The sequence below is a fragment of the Tetrao urogallus genome (genome assembly GCF_951394365.1).
Source record: "Tetrao urogallus genome assembly, chromosome: 3".
Classification (NCBI taxonomy): Eukaryota; Metazoa; Chordata; class Aves; order Galliformes; family Phasianidae; genus Tetrao; species Tetrao urogallus.
The window spans coordinates 4,597,077-4,610,982 of record NC_136815.1 but is presented as its reverse complement, the minus strand read 5'-3'; the positions used below and the strand labels follow the sequence as shown (position 1 = coordinate 4,610,982).

The 13,906-nt window shown below is 45.1% G+C and overlaps 1 protein-coding gene across 1 annotated transcript in view; it reads right to left on the bottom strand.

Moving 5' to 3' along the window:
• The window catches only part of KCNK9 (potassium two pore domain channel subfamily K member 9), a gene marked incomplete at both ends in the record, with an annotated part of 79,299 nt that extends 67,636 nt beyond the window's left edge, over positions 1–11,663 (bottom strand). The window contains one exon of the mRNA XM_079533104.1: positions 11,099–11,663. Coding sequence (XP_079389230.1) covers positions 11,099–11,663 — 565 coding nt within the window. The remainder of the gene's footprint in view (positions 1–11,098) is intronic.
• Positions 11,664–13,906: the final 2,243 nt, after the last annotated feature.

Below are 13,906 nucleotides of genomic sequence, written 5' to 3'. Positions count from 1 at the left end.
AAAAATCTGTGTTGGTTTCAGCTTGTCCCTTGCTATCCCCCAGGTATTTTCACACTGACTGTTTAACTGCTTGGTCAAATATACTTCTGAGTATCAAATTTAGGCTGACTGGGCATTAACTCCCCATGTTTCCTCGTGTTGCTTTTTTAGAGATTGGCAGTGTGTTTGCTTTTCCCTACAACAGCCACTGGTAGAGCCGTTCAAACAATAGCCATAAAAAAACTGGCGACGCTGCTGACAGTGAGCAGTTGCTGCTAAGAGAAAAGTTTGATTCTTATCTAGACATTCAGCTGGAGACAAAATGGTAGGATGCTCTAATAATCCCTCAGGGAAGCAGAAACCTTCAGCAAAAAAGGACATGATAAACTTGTGTAGATACCAAGCAAGATCCAAGACAAACTTCAAACAGTCTGTGTGTGTACAGAACCATAAAAAATAAGGCAGGAGGAGATGAGTCCATAACTTGCCGCGAGGTAGGACGGTATGCATAGGTCATTCTTGACAGATGCTTGTCTGTCCTGTTCTTCAAGGCTTAGCAAAGAAGAGCACACCTTCCCCAGGCAATATAGTTGTGTTTCACTGATATCATGACTAAAACTATCTTTCCTCTGTGGCTACTCTAACTCTTCTTTGCTGCTGTTTAACTATTTCTCTTATTCACTATATCAAAGTTAAGCTCTTCAGGAACAAACTGTGGCTTTAGTTGGATATTAAAAGCTTCCCAGGCAGGATTTTTTTCCAAAGAGATCACACAAATATTTTTAACTGCTCAGCACCCAACCTGCAAGTTAGGTTTCTACAAGTCACCCAAATCGGGACCTCAAATATTCAAATGCCAGCAACTTCATTTGTGACACTTACTGCCAAATACTCAAAATTAAGTTTGCATCCAATCCTTCTACCTCTTCAGTATTGCCAACCAGCCTTTGCTACAGATCGTCTCGAAAAAGAAAGAACAGTTGGAATAAAAGAAAAAAACCATACCATAAAATATTAATATTTCCCTGCTTTGGAAGCTGTGATACAGAAGCGAACCATCCAAGATTAAATAATTATCACCAAATAAATACTGAAGTGCCAGCAGCCAGCCTATCCACATTGTAAGGACACTGATAACAAACTTCACACAGCAAAAGCTGTGTAGGAAGACTGAGGCTTTATGGAAAATTATCTCTGGTGCCAGTCCAACAAGTTAAACTGGAGCTGAATACAAACCATAGAGATTAAGGACAGGAGTGGTACAAAGGCTTCTAAATGAAAATATAATTGGTGGAGAATATTTAGGAAGAAAACAAAAACAAAGCCATTCTGAAACCTATCAAATGCTTCTCACACATGAAAACCAACCTCTTGGATGTGCAGTACATTCACAAACTGACTTGTAACATTGCTAATTTGTTTCTGTTGGCCTACACCAGTAGGTATCAGCTTATGTTGCTTGCTCTGACTGGCAGAGTGCACTCATTAAGGCAAACACATTGCTCCTAAAGCCCTAATTGTTTCGAAAAGTGTCCTTTAAATAACAGGCTTTTTACTACTAGGCAGGATGTGTTTTAAGAGCAAATCATGAGCTTAAGCCTTTGCTGCCAAAAGACTGAATGCTCATTTGTTTGTCAGGCAAAAATACCAAAAAATAATGTAAAATCTGACAGAGCATCAGCACAGACCAAATAACTATCATGTCCATCCTCTTCTTGAGATTCATTGACACATTAAACAGAAAAGGAAGGGAGAAACTCTGAAGGAGAGAGCTTGAGAACATCACTGAATTCTTAATATAGCCGTTGAAAGGTCAACTAAAGAATTCAGGTAAAATCTCTGGCATTTCCAGGTGTTTCCAATGGCACAGACCACCATCACTGTTTTAACCGTCAGTTGTCTAGCATTTAACATATTTCTTAAACAAATAAATAATACTGCAGAAAAGGCTATAGGTATAGCTCCTGTTTGGTGTTCAGCAGCAAACAAATAGTACATCAGGTCCTTTTACAGAGGACATGTTGGACTGATGGTGAATAAATGTCTTCAAATGCTGGGACAGCCTCTCAGTTCTCAAACGTTGCTTACCAAACCTTCATGCTGTTTTTCTCCTTAGGATTCTACAGCAATTCAGATTTTTTGTCAGCCTGTAACAAATCTGGAAAATAATGAAATGACATCTTTCTATTATTTCTGGTCCTCAGAAGAAAATACTGGTATTTTTAGAGTGAAAGGTACTTTTCTACAACTTCTGGTCTACCTTTGAAAACCCAAAAAGTTCCCAAAGACCAGAATAACTGTGGAGGAGCACTGAGACTTTGAGTCACTTCTGCAGGTATGATGTCTTTCTCTGATGCAAGATTATAATCAATCACCTTTACTACCTCAAGAGTTTTAAAGCATTTCAGATGCAGTACAGTACAATATAGCTATCACACAGGAGCTTCTAGTTAAGGTTCCATGTGGCTCCTGTTCCTGGAGCTCATTTTATTGCAGGTCCCCTAAGCTTCCAGAGCAGAGTCAACCTATGTACCACACTTCAGATTTTTTAAAATTATTGCTGTCCATAGCACTATTTTCACTCAGTGGAGCCAAGCCTGTTTCACCATATAGTCCAAACAATTAGCAGCAAACACGAACTGTTTATTAATTCAGTAGAGGTCTAGACCTCTGAAACAAGAGTATAGAGTATGTGATGCCTTTTCCTACTGGGTCTGGTCCTGAAAAGTCCCAGATGCAGCAAAGTGAAAATTCAAAATTCTCAGTGGTCATCGGTTTGTTACAGTGATTAATTTCTAATACAGTAGATGATTGCAAGAGGATTCTAATACAGCAATGATTGATGATTTAAACATTGTAGGAGTACATCCTCACAATGGGAAAACAAAAGAAAAGGTGGTGGAAGAAATAAAAGACCTCATCTGCACCCAAACATCTCCATTAGGAGTTAATGGTAATATGTCTGATGACAGTGTCAATCGCCTGGGGCGTAGCTTTCTTTTATTTCTACCTTCCTTCAGTATGTTAAGAATATCCCTAAATTAAGAGTCTACAAACATTTCCTTGCAGCTAATCTTCTGCACTATACAATTACAGAGAGCTGCTGTAGGTTTCATTCACAGTCTGTGTCCTAACGCTCCCTGTGAAATTTTCCTGTCAGAGACATCTCACAGTTAGCAAATGGAGCAATCCTCTTCTGCGACAGGAGAACAAGTAGACAATCAACTTCTCATCAAGATACCTTTTAACCTCAATATTTGCCTGCCTTTCTCTGAAGCTCTTCTTGCTGGTGCAGCTAGTAGGAAAGACAATACAGGCTATTCCCAGCTAAACATCCTAACAAGTAAGAAATACATCAGTCCTTAATAGAGATATGTCTTTCACTGATATGCCTAAATATCTCACTATTGAAAACAGTTAAAAAGGATACTGAACTAATTAACCAACTGGCTACTGCATATACCCCTTGTAGCAACTGGCATTACAATAAAAAATGGTCAGTTAACTCCTAAGCAAAAATAATAATAATAATACTGAAAAGAAATTGGAAGGTTTTTTCCCCTGAAAAGAAAGCATGTGTTGCACTACCAAAAAGAAACAAAAAAATGTCTCAGTGGATCAGAAGAGATTGTTAGGCTGCAATGAAAGAAAGCAAAATTTTTAAAAAATCACCACCAAAACAGATAAAAAGAATAAAAACACATCAGTGTTTGTCAAGATTTTTGTTGCTGTAAGTTAAGGTATTTAGTAAGTATACACATGAGCCTTCCACTTTCAATTAAAAAAAATAAAAACCAGTATAAATGTTGAATTCAACAATTTGAAATTCAGATTTTACAAAAATTCCACTAACTCTGCTTGCTTCATTATTAAAAAATAAATCCGAGTATTTTTATTAAAAATATTTTGGGGAAATTGGTTTGCTACAGAATATAGCTCCTTGCTATAGACTGTAGAAGTCATGTCAAATAATAGCCTGATCCAAATCAACTGTGAGTTGAAACAGCGTCTTCATTATTTACAGCAGACTTTGGATCATGCATTAATTTCAGTTTCCTAGTTGGTTTTGGGTTTTTGTTTTTGTTTTTTTTTGCCAGAATTCCCTAACCCACAGATTCCCTAATCTGGCTTTAATTAAAAAAGCTGCCACAGCTACATGGTCAACATCAACATTAGTTGTAGCTAGTCAAGTCGTAGAGACCTTGGAGAATACATGTAACCTGTCAGTATATCCCACTGACTCTATCCAGAGAAAGCAATGAAGGCAGCGAAGCACTGGAGCGGGTTGCCTAGAGATGTGGTTGATGTCCCTGGAGACTTTGAAGGTAAGGCTGGATCAAACCCTGGGCAATCTGATTTACGTGTGCATGTTCACTGCAGGGGAGTTGGACTAGATGGCCTTAAAAGGTCCCTTCCAACTCTAAGGATTCTATGATTCTATGAATGATTTACAATTAATTAGCATTAAACTAATGTACATGTGTGGAATTTCTGAATTAGTCCATGGCTTCATTCAAAAACTTCTACAAATGAAAGAGATGAACATGTCTGCTACATACAGCAAACATCTGCTCTAAGTTCACAGTAAGCTGTAGCTCAACTTAGAAGCAGCACGGTCTCTTACAGATTAGTTCTGCATCATCAGCAACTGTCCTTGCTAGCATCTGTTTCAAAGGATATTTCATGTAGCCATTATCCAAATCCAGTCAAGGATTCTCAGGAAAAATCCAGTGGAACCAGGTAACTAAAAACCCTAAAAGGGCTTTAAAAAAACAGCCAGAATTGTAAATGCTCCTTAATATATGAAAACTCTAAGTTCTGCTGTTGTTGCATGTCAGAAGATCTAAGCTGCAGGACTTTGCTAGTATCACCTGGAATTCATTATGGATCTGTGCCTTTGGTTCCTCTCAGCTGTTTAATCTGTTTATAAACTACCACATGGTCTGAAAGACAGAGAAGTGAGCTGCTAGGCAATTAGAAATAGTTCCCAACCTGAATCTTCAGAAAGACATTTTATCTTCTTGTCTCTAAATTGAGGGTAATTTTTACAGAGGTGTTTAGAAGATGAATCACCTAATGTCAGAACAGCATTCTGAATATAAAGTGCCATGTAACTCCAGTTTGAAGCCACGAGCATCGTTTTCAGCATTTGTGAAGGAATATGCTCCAGCACTGAAGGAACTAAGCACCTCAGCTCAGACTGCCTGCAAGAGAAGATGACAGCACCCTGGCTATCACTTTAGCCAGACCAATAGGGTCAGTCACAAAACACGTTGCCCAAACTGAAAGCTCTCCATTAATCAATTTTCCTTTAATTCAAGTCTCACAGTTTTGCTGCTGTTGCCACAGAAAGCAAAGGAGTTCCACTTTCTAGTGGAAACAAGCCAATAGCTAGCAGACAAACTTAATCCAATATCCTTAGTCTAGAAAACCTCCTCTCCTTTCCAGTTATTGCTCTATACATGTCTGCTATCTGTATCAGGGGGAATCACTTTTTTTCAGCTAATTACTACCCCAAAAGACTCACTGACACCTCTAACTTACCCCTTATCAGTGGGCAAACAGACATTTCTGTGGTGACACCTACAAAGGCACACAAATTATTTCACTGCACAGAAAAATACTGAATAAGAGAAGCCCACAGAATGGTGAAAACAGAATGAAAATATTTTGGTTTTCTTTCTCAAGAAAAAACAAGCAGTGTAAGAACTGTTAAGAGATTGAGACATGGCGAAAGAAAATTGCTGAACATAAGGCTGATAAAGACTCCAAGAGGTCAGCCACTCCATTGTCTTCCCCAAGGGCAAAAGCAGCTGTAACTTAACCATTCCTGACAGATGTTTGTCTAAACTCTTGTTTAAAACCATCCAATGATGGAGATTCCACAGCCTCCTTAGGCAATCCCCTCCTGTACAGAACTACCCTGACAACCAGAAAGAGTGTGCTAGTGCCTAATTTAAATCTCGCTTGCTTCAGTTAAAGAAGTGAGGAATAGTTAGAAAGAAAAGAGAGGGCACCAAATTCTAAAAGAATACAAAATGCCAACTTCTCAAGACTGGGGATGCTAAGGAAATCTCCTGACATCATCACAAAGTAGAGTGACTAGAGGTTTCTCGATGCTTTTCCAGAAATGTTTTCAAACTTCTACTGGATATTCACCATCAATAAACCATACAGCTGGTAGGTGCAGTTCAGCATCAGTTTGAACTTGCTTATCAGCCACTTTTAAAAAGCTTTTGCTAACGTCCCTCTGTCAGGAATGTCAGGCATCATTGCAAAACCAGTTTTCAAGAACTCAAAAACTGTTTCTGTGAGCATGTGAACAAAGGAGGTATACAAAGTCCCTTCTGTCTTAGTAGAATATTATTTGAATTATCTTTTTCTTGTTAATCCTCTATGAGACAAAGAATAAAGTACAAAAAGATATTGCAGACTATCTTAGTTTTGCAGCAGATCAAACTCTAGAAAATGGTTCATGGAAGCTGACACCCCTTTGCCACAAGCAAGTCTTACAAATTCTGATCATCCAGTATTCTCCACTGATGCTTCAGATGGGATAAATCAGAATAGATTCCTTACTTTAGCGGATCTACAAGCATTCATGTCACCAGAAAACCTTACTCTCTACTTTCACCTGAGTTTATTAATAACAGAGTGACTTCAACCACAACTTGGTTGTTTGGGGTGTTTGTTCATTTGTTTTGATTTGATTTTTTAAATGAGCTGTGATCTTCAGGTTCCTGGTAACTCACAAATGCAGCAGGTAACTGAAAAAAGCATTAATGTATTTGTTCTCTGTCTTTTCTCTGCTATTTTGTTTTCTTCCTTTCTTCTCTTAATTTCCATGTCAAATTATCCATCTGACCCTACTCTCTACTCAAAGCTTTTCACTGGAATGCGTTTAAATATTACTGGCTATGGAAAAATCAGAAATTGACTCCATTCACTGGAGGCTGGCCTTACAGAAATACTGACAAAATAATTCACATGTAAAAACACAACCTTTTCTAACCCAAATTAGAAAAGATTGCAACATTATCATCTTGGTGAGTATTTTATACCCATTTTACAGAAAAGGAAAGTGATGCAGAGAAAGGATGAGCAACGAGAGCCTTAGTCCATTAATGTAGGTTCAAGCTGGCTGTCAGGCCACCATCTGCCTGAAGTAAGCCATCCCCTTCCTGAACCTTTAGATATCAGTAGCCAAACTGCTGTCAGTAGGTTGTTATTCCACTCATCACTGCAGATTTTGCACCATATTCTACAAAACTATTTTGTCTCTGCTCACCAGGAACATTCAGCCACTGTTTATAACAAGTTTAAGACTCAAAACAAAGGCCTAAAAGCTAGAAAAAGAGACTAAGTAATTCACTGCACACACTGTTTCAATTTCGCTCTACTTACAGTAACTTCTCAGGAAAAAAAATAAATAAAAATCCTCAATCTGTTTGTTGTTTCAGTTCATCTTAGGGTGACATAAACAGCCTTCAGTTCTTTATATTCTGCACAAGCCTCCAGAAATATTCACTGTTTACTAGAGCTCAGTGGTGTTAAATCAAGTATGACTATCACCCTTTAAGGCCTAAATCATAGGGCGATACTCATACCAACAACACATTTTGACAGTGTCGACACCTTCTTACATGGAATCAGTTTAGCCACACATAAACCTGTAGAAAAGGGCATTAAAACTTAGTAGAAATCCTAGCAACCACTTTCTAGTTTCAAAAGTTGGCGTTTTCATTCACTGTATCCTCTTGATTAACTCACTGTCAAAATTTACAGCGCATCTCACAAAAGTTAAACAGCTGGATGGAGAACTGGCTTAAATCACTTTCTGTCATCATTTTGGCTGTGTAATTGTAAATGGATAGGAAATTATACTAACTCCAAAGTAGTTACAATTCTGAAATAAACTCAGCAACTGGTGAGAGTCAAGAACAGCTTATTAGTTCATTTGATCACCTAAAAACTTTCTCAGAATAGAATTCAAATATGATCAAAACTTCGCATGATATTTCTCTTCTTATACTGGATTTTAAGAGCAGAATCATCCAATATTGTAGCACCCAGAGCTGTGTTCAAGAAAATAGAAAAAGAAAAACCAACAATGTGCACCTGGGGAGTAGGTGAAAGGAAACCCTGCTTCTGTTTACTTGATCAACTCCCTCTTGTTTAGTATTCATGACAAGTGAGCAACAACTCCTCACCATCCCTTTATAAAAAGCAAAATGCTGAAGATTTGAGGAAATGTGAGAGTTGATCAAACCTCTCTGCCTCACGCGGGAAGCTTTGACTTTTCTGTACAACCCAAACAGGTCCTTAATGCAGTGCTCTCCGGGGAGGCAAGACTCGGAGCCTCACCAAGCCCCGCAGCCCTACTCAAGGCGGAGGCTGCCCAGTAGGGCGGCCGGACCCGGCGGCGCGGAGAATGCCGGAGCTGTCCCTTCAGCACCACGTCCCGCGGCGAAAGCAGACCGCGGCTTGGTGTCAGCGAATAGCGAGGATCGCCTTTGATTTAATTAAAGCTACGCGGTAAAGAGGTGATCGCATACGTTGCTAGCACGGCGATATAAGGAACATAATTAAGCCAGACATAAATTAGTCTGCTATTATATGCATAATGGTAGACTATGTGGTTCCACTGATTCCTCTTGCACTTCTCAGAAGAGAAGTTTGTAGGGACAGATTTATTACTCTGGAATACGCAATGATTGTTTTTACTCACTCTGCTTCAACAGTCAGTCTGAGATGGTTATTTAGGGGCATTTTACGTGAGTACTTACTGATTACAGCACATTCTCTAATGCATACGCTGCATGTGCTTCTTGAAGGTTTCAGAGGGAGAAGGAAATGTATATGAGAGCATACACACAGACTAAAAATAGGAGCCATCACAAAAAATTAAGATGAATATCTCAGATAACTGTCCAATGCAGGAAACACAGAGAAGAAGTATTTTCTTATTTTCCTGATAACCGTAATATATAAAGTTGTACTCTCCCCCTGTGAAACAAATTCTTTTAGATTAAAATTAAAAAATAAAGAAAAATCTTGCATGCTAATTTACACAGACAACCGACAGATCTCACAACATTCCAAAACTACTTCAGTATGAAGAGATACACAAAATAGAAAAACACTTGGCAAAAAGAAGATAGTGACTATTAATAAACTTTCCAAAGACAGAACACATATCCTCCTGGAGCAGAGCTCCCCAAATGAGCAATCATCAAACAATGTCTGTCTTTCTCCACCATTCTTTATTTTCACCCTCCCTCACAGTGGCTCCCCGTTGCTATACACATGTAAAACTTAAACAATTCTGACATCCCAAAGTGCCTCTGCCTGCAGAAATGTACACTATCCATTGCACAATGACGTGCTTTGAGCTTTCTAAATGAATCTCACCTCTTTGCACGAGAGAATGTCATGGGCTTCCAGGCAAGTTGCACTTGTTTCCAGGTAAAATATGGTCAAAAGAGCAAACCATTGTTAAAAAAGCTTTTTCTGCTTCTTACCAACCAAGCTTAAGAACACAAAGTACTGCAGCCACCACTTAGGCAAGAGTACAGAGCACTATGAGTATACAGGCATGTGTGTGGAAGCCTTGCTGTAATCCAGGGCACAAATTTCACTTAGCACAAATAAATGACAAGACACAAAGCAAGGAAAAGAGTATCCATAAGTAAAGGAGGAAAGAGAGTTCTGATGTTGTAATGAATAGGAGACGTCCAAGCCATCTGATAATTAATATGTTTATTATATATATATATATATAATATCAGAAAAAGGAGATTACTATTTAAAAGGACAAATAGGCTTCATGTTGCCAGAGTTTTTCAAAGGAAAATTTTAATGCAACACATACAAGACAATCAGGTGCAAATTTAAGTAAATGCAGCTCAAAGTATGGTGGATGGCATATTCTGCCAAAAATCACCAGTAGCTTCAGGTGGCAATATGGAAATTGGCTGCAACAAGCCCTAAGTGGTAAAAAAAAAAAAATTGAATCCTTCTATCTTAGTAAGGAAGTGAGTCTTTTGTGCCCTGCTCTCTGTGCTACCAAACAGCCACTGAGCATGAAGGGTCTTTCAGAGCTCCCCAGATGTTAGAGGGGAGCACCTAAAAGAGCTGGGAGAAGGACAGGTCAACTGCCTTAGTAAATGCACCCTGAATGCAAAATAAGGAAGAACACACCTGCTAATCAAGCCAAAGTCAGAGTTGTAGCACAGTTCTGCGTGCACGCTGCAGCCTCCAGTTATCGTGGTAGTTATTTTTATAACAAGGAAGCAAACTTTATGCAAAATGCCCTGTTTCAGCTGAACAAATCAGAGAAGTACAAAATGACAGTCTGTGGCTGTGTCCACTCTATTGTCCTGGCAAATGGCACACCCAGGGAAACCTGGCAACGAAGATGTGACAGAGGACATCACTCCTCTGGGCTGTATGCCCGCAAACAGGAGATGCATTCTGTGACCTGTTGACACTCCAACTGCAAAGAAAACTTCAGGAACACATTTGAGAATGCCCAGGACAGGCCCAGCAATGAGAACACAGCTGTGGGAACCCCTGCCAACAATGCCAAGACAAAGTTTGGCAAAGTAGGGCTGCCCTTAGCCACAGCTACAGCCAGAGGTTTCCCAGCTCAATCAGTTCCCACGTCTTCATCATTTTCATACTCAACCACCTGCCTTATGCTTAAGATTTCTCTGCATCTCTTAAGTGAAGGTGCATGCACATCCCAGGAGGAGCATGATGACAGGGCCTAATTCTTCCTGCAGGGAACCCCCAGAGAGCCTCATCCAGAGAATGTGACCCCCCTCTTGAGAGTGTCATCACACCTCTCCTACTTCTCTTCACTACCCGTGCCACAGCTTGGCAATAGCCACCAAGTAGCCACCATCCCTCCCAGGTAACCCCCAGGCTCCATCACCACAGGAAGGGATGCGGGACAAATCCAAGTCCAACAAGTTGTCCATGAAGAGCCACAAATTGCATAACACGGGAGGGAAGACAAAAAACTCATCCACCACTTAACCCATTGCAAGCCACAGCCCCCCTGCCCCTCTTCCAATCTGGAAGAGCTTTTGCCCCCTCCCCAAAATGAGACACTCACCAATGGTCGTGATGACTGTGATGGCAAAGTAGAAGGAACCGGCGAATTTCCACTGGACACCAGCCCTGTGTGGCTCGGACTGCATGATCACCAACTCCAGCTGCCGGTAGTCCTCGCTGGTGATGTTGTACTTTCCTTTGAGCCGGATCTCCTCGGCTTTGAGTTTCTCCTCCTCCCGCATCTCGTTGTCGGACTCCAGGGCATCAAAGACGGCAGCCCCGACCAGCAGGTAAGTGAACGTGCAGATGATGAGGGACAGGGTCCGCACGTTCTGCCTCTTCATGGCCGCCAGCAAGGGGCGAGTGAGGGGACCATGTCCCCCCCTGGCCGCCCGGGGATCCGACAGGCCGCAGCAGCCGCAGCAGGGGGGCAGCTGCCGGGGGGGCTGGCGGCTGCTCCGGGGCAGCTTGTGCTGCGGCGGCGGCCGCTCCCCGCCCGCCTGCTCGGGCTCCTGGGAAGAGGAGAGGCACAGGAGGCTGCTGGAGCGCCGGGACCAGGTGCCTTGAAGCCGGGAAACTCTGCGCAAGACCTGCCCAAACCAAGCTGTCCCAGTGCGCAGGGCCATCCAGGGCACCCCCGCTCCTCCCCAGCACCGAGGCCAGGGGCAGGGGGTCCCCGCCGAGCTCTCGCCGAGGGAAGGGAGCGCTGGGCGGCGGTCCCGGCCCGGAGTCCTGTGGCAGACGGGTGGGTCCCTCCGCGAACTTGGAGCGGGGAAGGGTCCCCCGCAGCCCGGGCGGGGCCGTCCCCGTCCCAAGTTTTCTTCAGGCGGCGGTGCGGCGCGGCCGGGGGGAAACGAGCAGAGGCAGCGCGTCCATCCGCGTGGAACCGCGCAGGGGACGAGGAGAAGCGGCCGCCGTCGGGGACAGCCCGCGGGGCCCGGCCCGCCCCGGCCCGAGGGAGCGCCGGCCGGGCAGGTCGGGACGGGCTGAGCTCTTTATTCCTTCCGCCGCGGTGCGAGGCGGAGAGCGGGAAGCCGGCTTGCTGCAGGTGGCCGCGGAGAGAGCAGCGGAGCGACGTCCGGTGCGGAGAAGGCGGCGGCGGTGTCAGGCGGCGGGCGGGGAGTTGAGGGCAGCATCCCCGGGCGAACCGGGCCGAGCCGCCGCTCCGGCGGGAGGAGGGGGCGGCGGGCAGGCGGCGTGGCCCTGGCGGCGGGCAGCCAGCGCCCCGCAGGAGCCGGGAGGAGCGGCGCGGAGCCGCCCCGGCCGCCGGGCGGGAGAAGGGAGGCGGGAGCGCGGCGAGGAGGCGGCCGGCAGCCGCGGAGCACCTGCCCCGGGCGGGAAGCGGCGGGGCGGGCGGAGCGGAAAAAGCCGGAGCCTTCCCCCGGGGAGAGAGAGCGGCGTGGGGAGGGGGGCTGAAAGCTCACAAAGCCGGAGGAGAAAAAAAAAAGGGGGGGGGGGGAGGTGGAGGGAGAGAGGGAGGGAAGGAGGAAAAAAAAAAAAAAAGGGCTACTTTCACGGCTGCTCTAAGGGCTGGGGCTGCTTTATTTCGGATGGTTTTAGAACAAAGCCGTTAAGAAAAAGAGCAACCGTCCTCCTCCTTTTCCTCCTCCTTCTCCCAGGCTCTTGACATCATCTCGGGGAAAATGAAGCCCGCGCCCCTCAGCCATCGCCTGCGCGTGTGTGTGTGCGGGTGTGCGCGCTCCGCCGCCGGCACGGGAGGCGGGAACTCGGCTTGGCCCGCCGCGGGGAGCGGCTTAACCCCCTCGGCGCCGTCCTGTCTGGGAGCGGCCGCGGGGCTCCCCCGCCGCGGTTCCTTCCCACCTCCCCCGGGCTTGGCCACGCCTCGGCCGCCGAGCGGGGCCGGGCGGCGGCTGTGGTGGCGGCGGCGGCGGGCCGGGCCGGGCGTGCGGAGCTCCTGCGGGTCCGGATCGCGGCGGGAGCGGAGCAGCGCGCACCGCTCGTTGCCGCCCACGGGGAGGGCTGAGGGTTACGGGCGGGACAGGTGGGGCCGCCCCTCGGCACGGCCGTCGGCCGCGCACCGCAGCCCCGAGCGGCACGGTTGTAAGACTCGGCTCCAGTCGACGCGGCTTCAAACGTTGCGATCTGTACGCGAAGCCCTACGGTCTCAAACGCTGCAGTTTCTTCAACACCGCACCCTCAGAGCTGTACAGGCAAATACCCCAAGAACACACACAGCTTCGAGCTTCGAGCACCTCAGCCCAGTATAACAGCTCCCAATATCACAGCTCTGCACACACAGCCCCAGTCACCACAGCTTCAAACACTACAGCCCCAAAAAGCATCACAGCCCCAAACACTACAACCCCAAACACTGGAGCTATATTTGCAACCCCCCTAACAATACAACTCTACACACACAGTTCAACACCACAGCCCTAGCCACTACAGCCTCAAACATCACAGCTCTGCAGGTCTACACACAGCTGCAAACACCACAACCCCAAACACCACAGCCCCCAGCACCACGGTTCTACACACACTGCCCCAAACATCACGGTTATAATACACACACAGCCTCAAACACCACGGGTCAAGATAGGCAGCCCCAAGCACCATAACTCGACACAAACAGCCCCAAACACCACTGCTATATACACTGAGCTCCAAACTCCGCATCCAAACACATACAGCCCCAAACACCACAGGTCTACAGTCACACAGCCCCAAGCACCAAATCTCTAAAGAGCCCTACCACCACAGCCCAAAATACCACAGCTCTGCATGCACTGCCCCAAACAATGGAACCCACAAACACCACAGCTCTACACACTCAACCCCAATCACCACAGTCCCAAACAAACACCACAGCCATACAACTGTACAGCCTCCAGCCAGGGCTCCTCCTGCT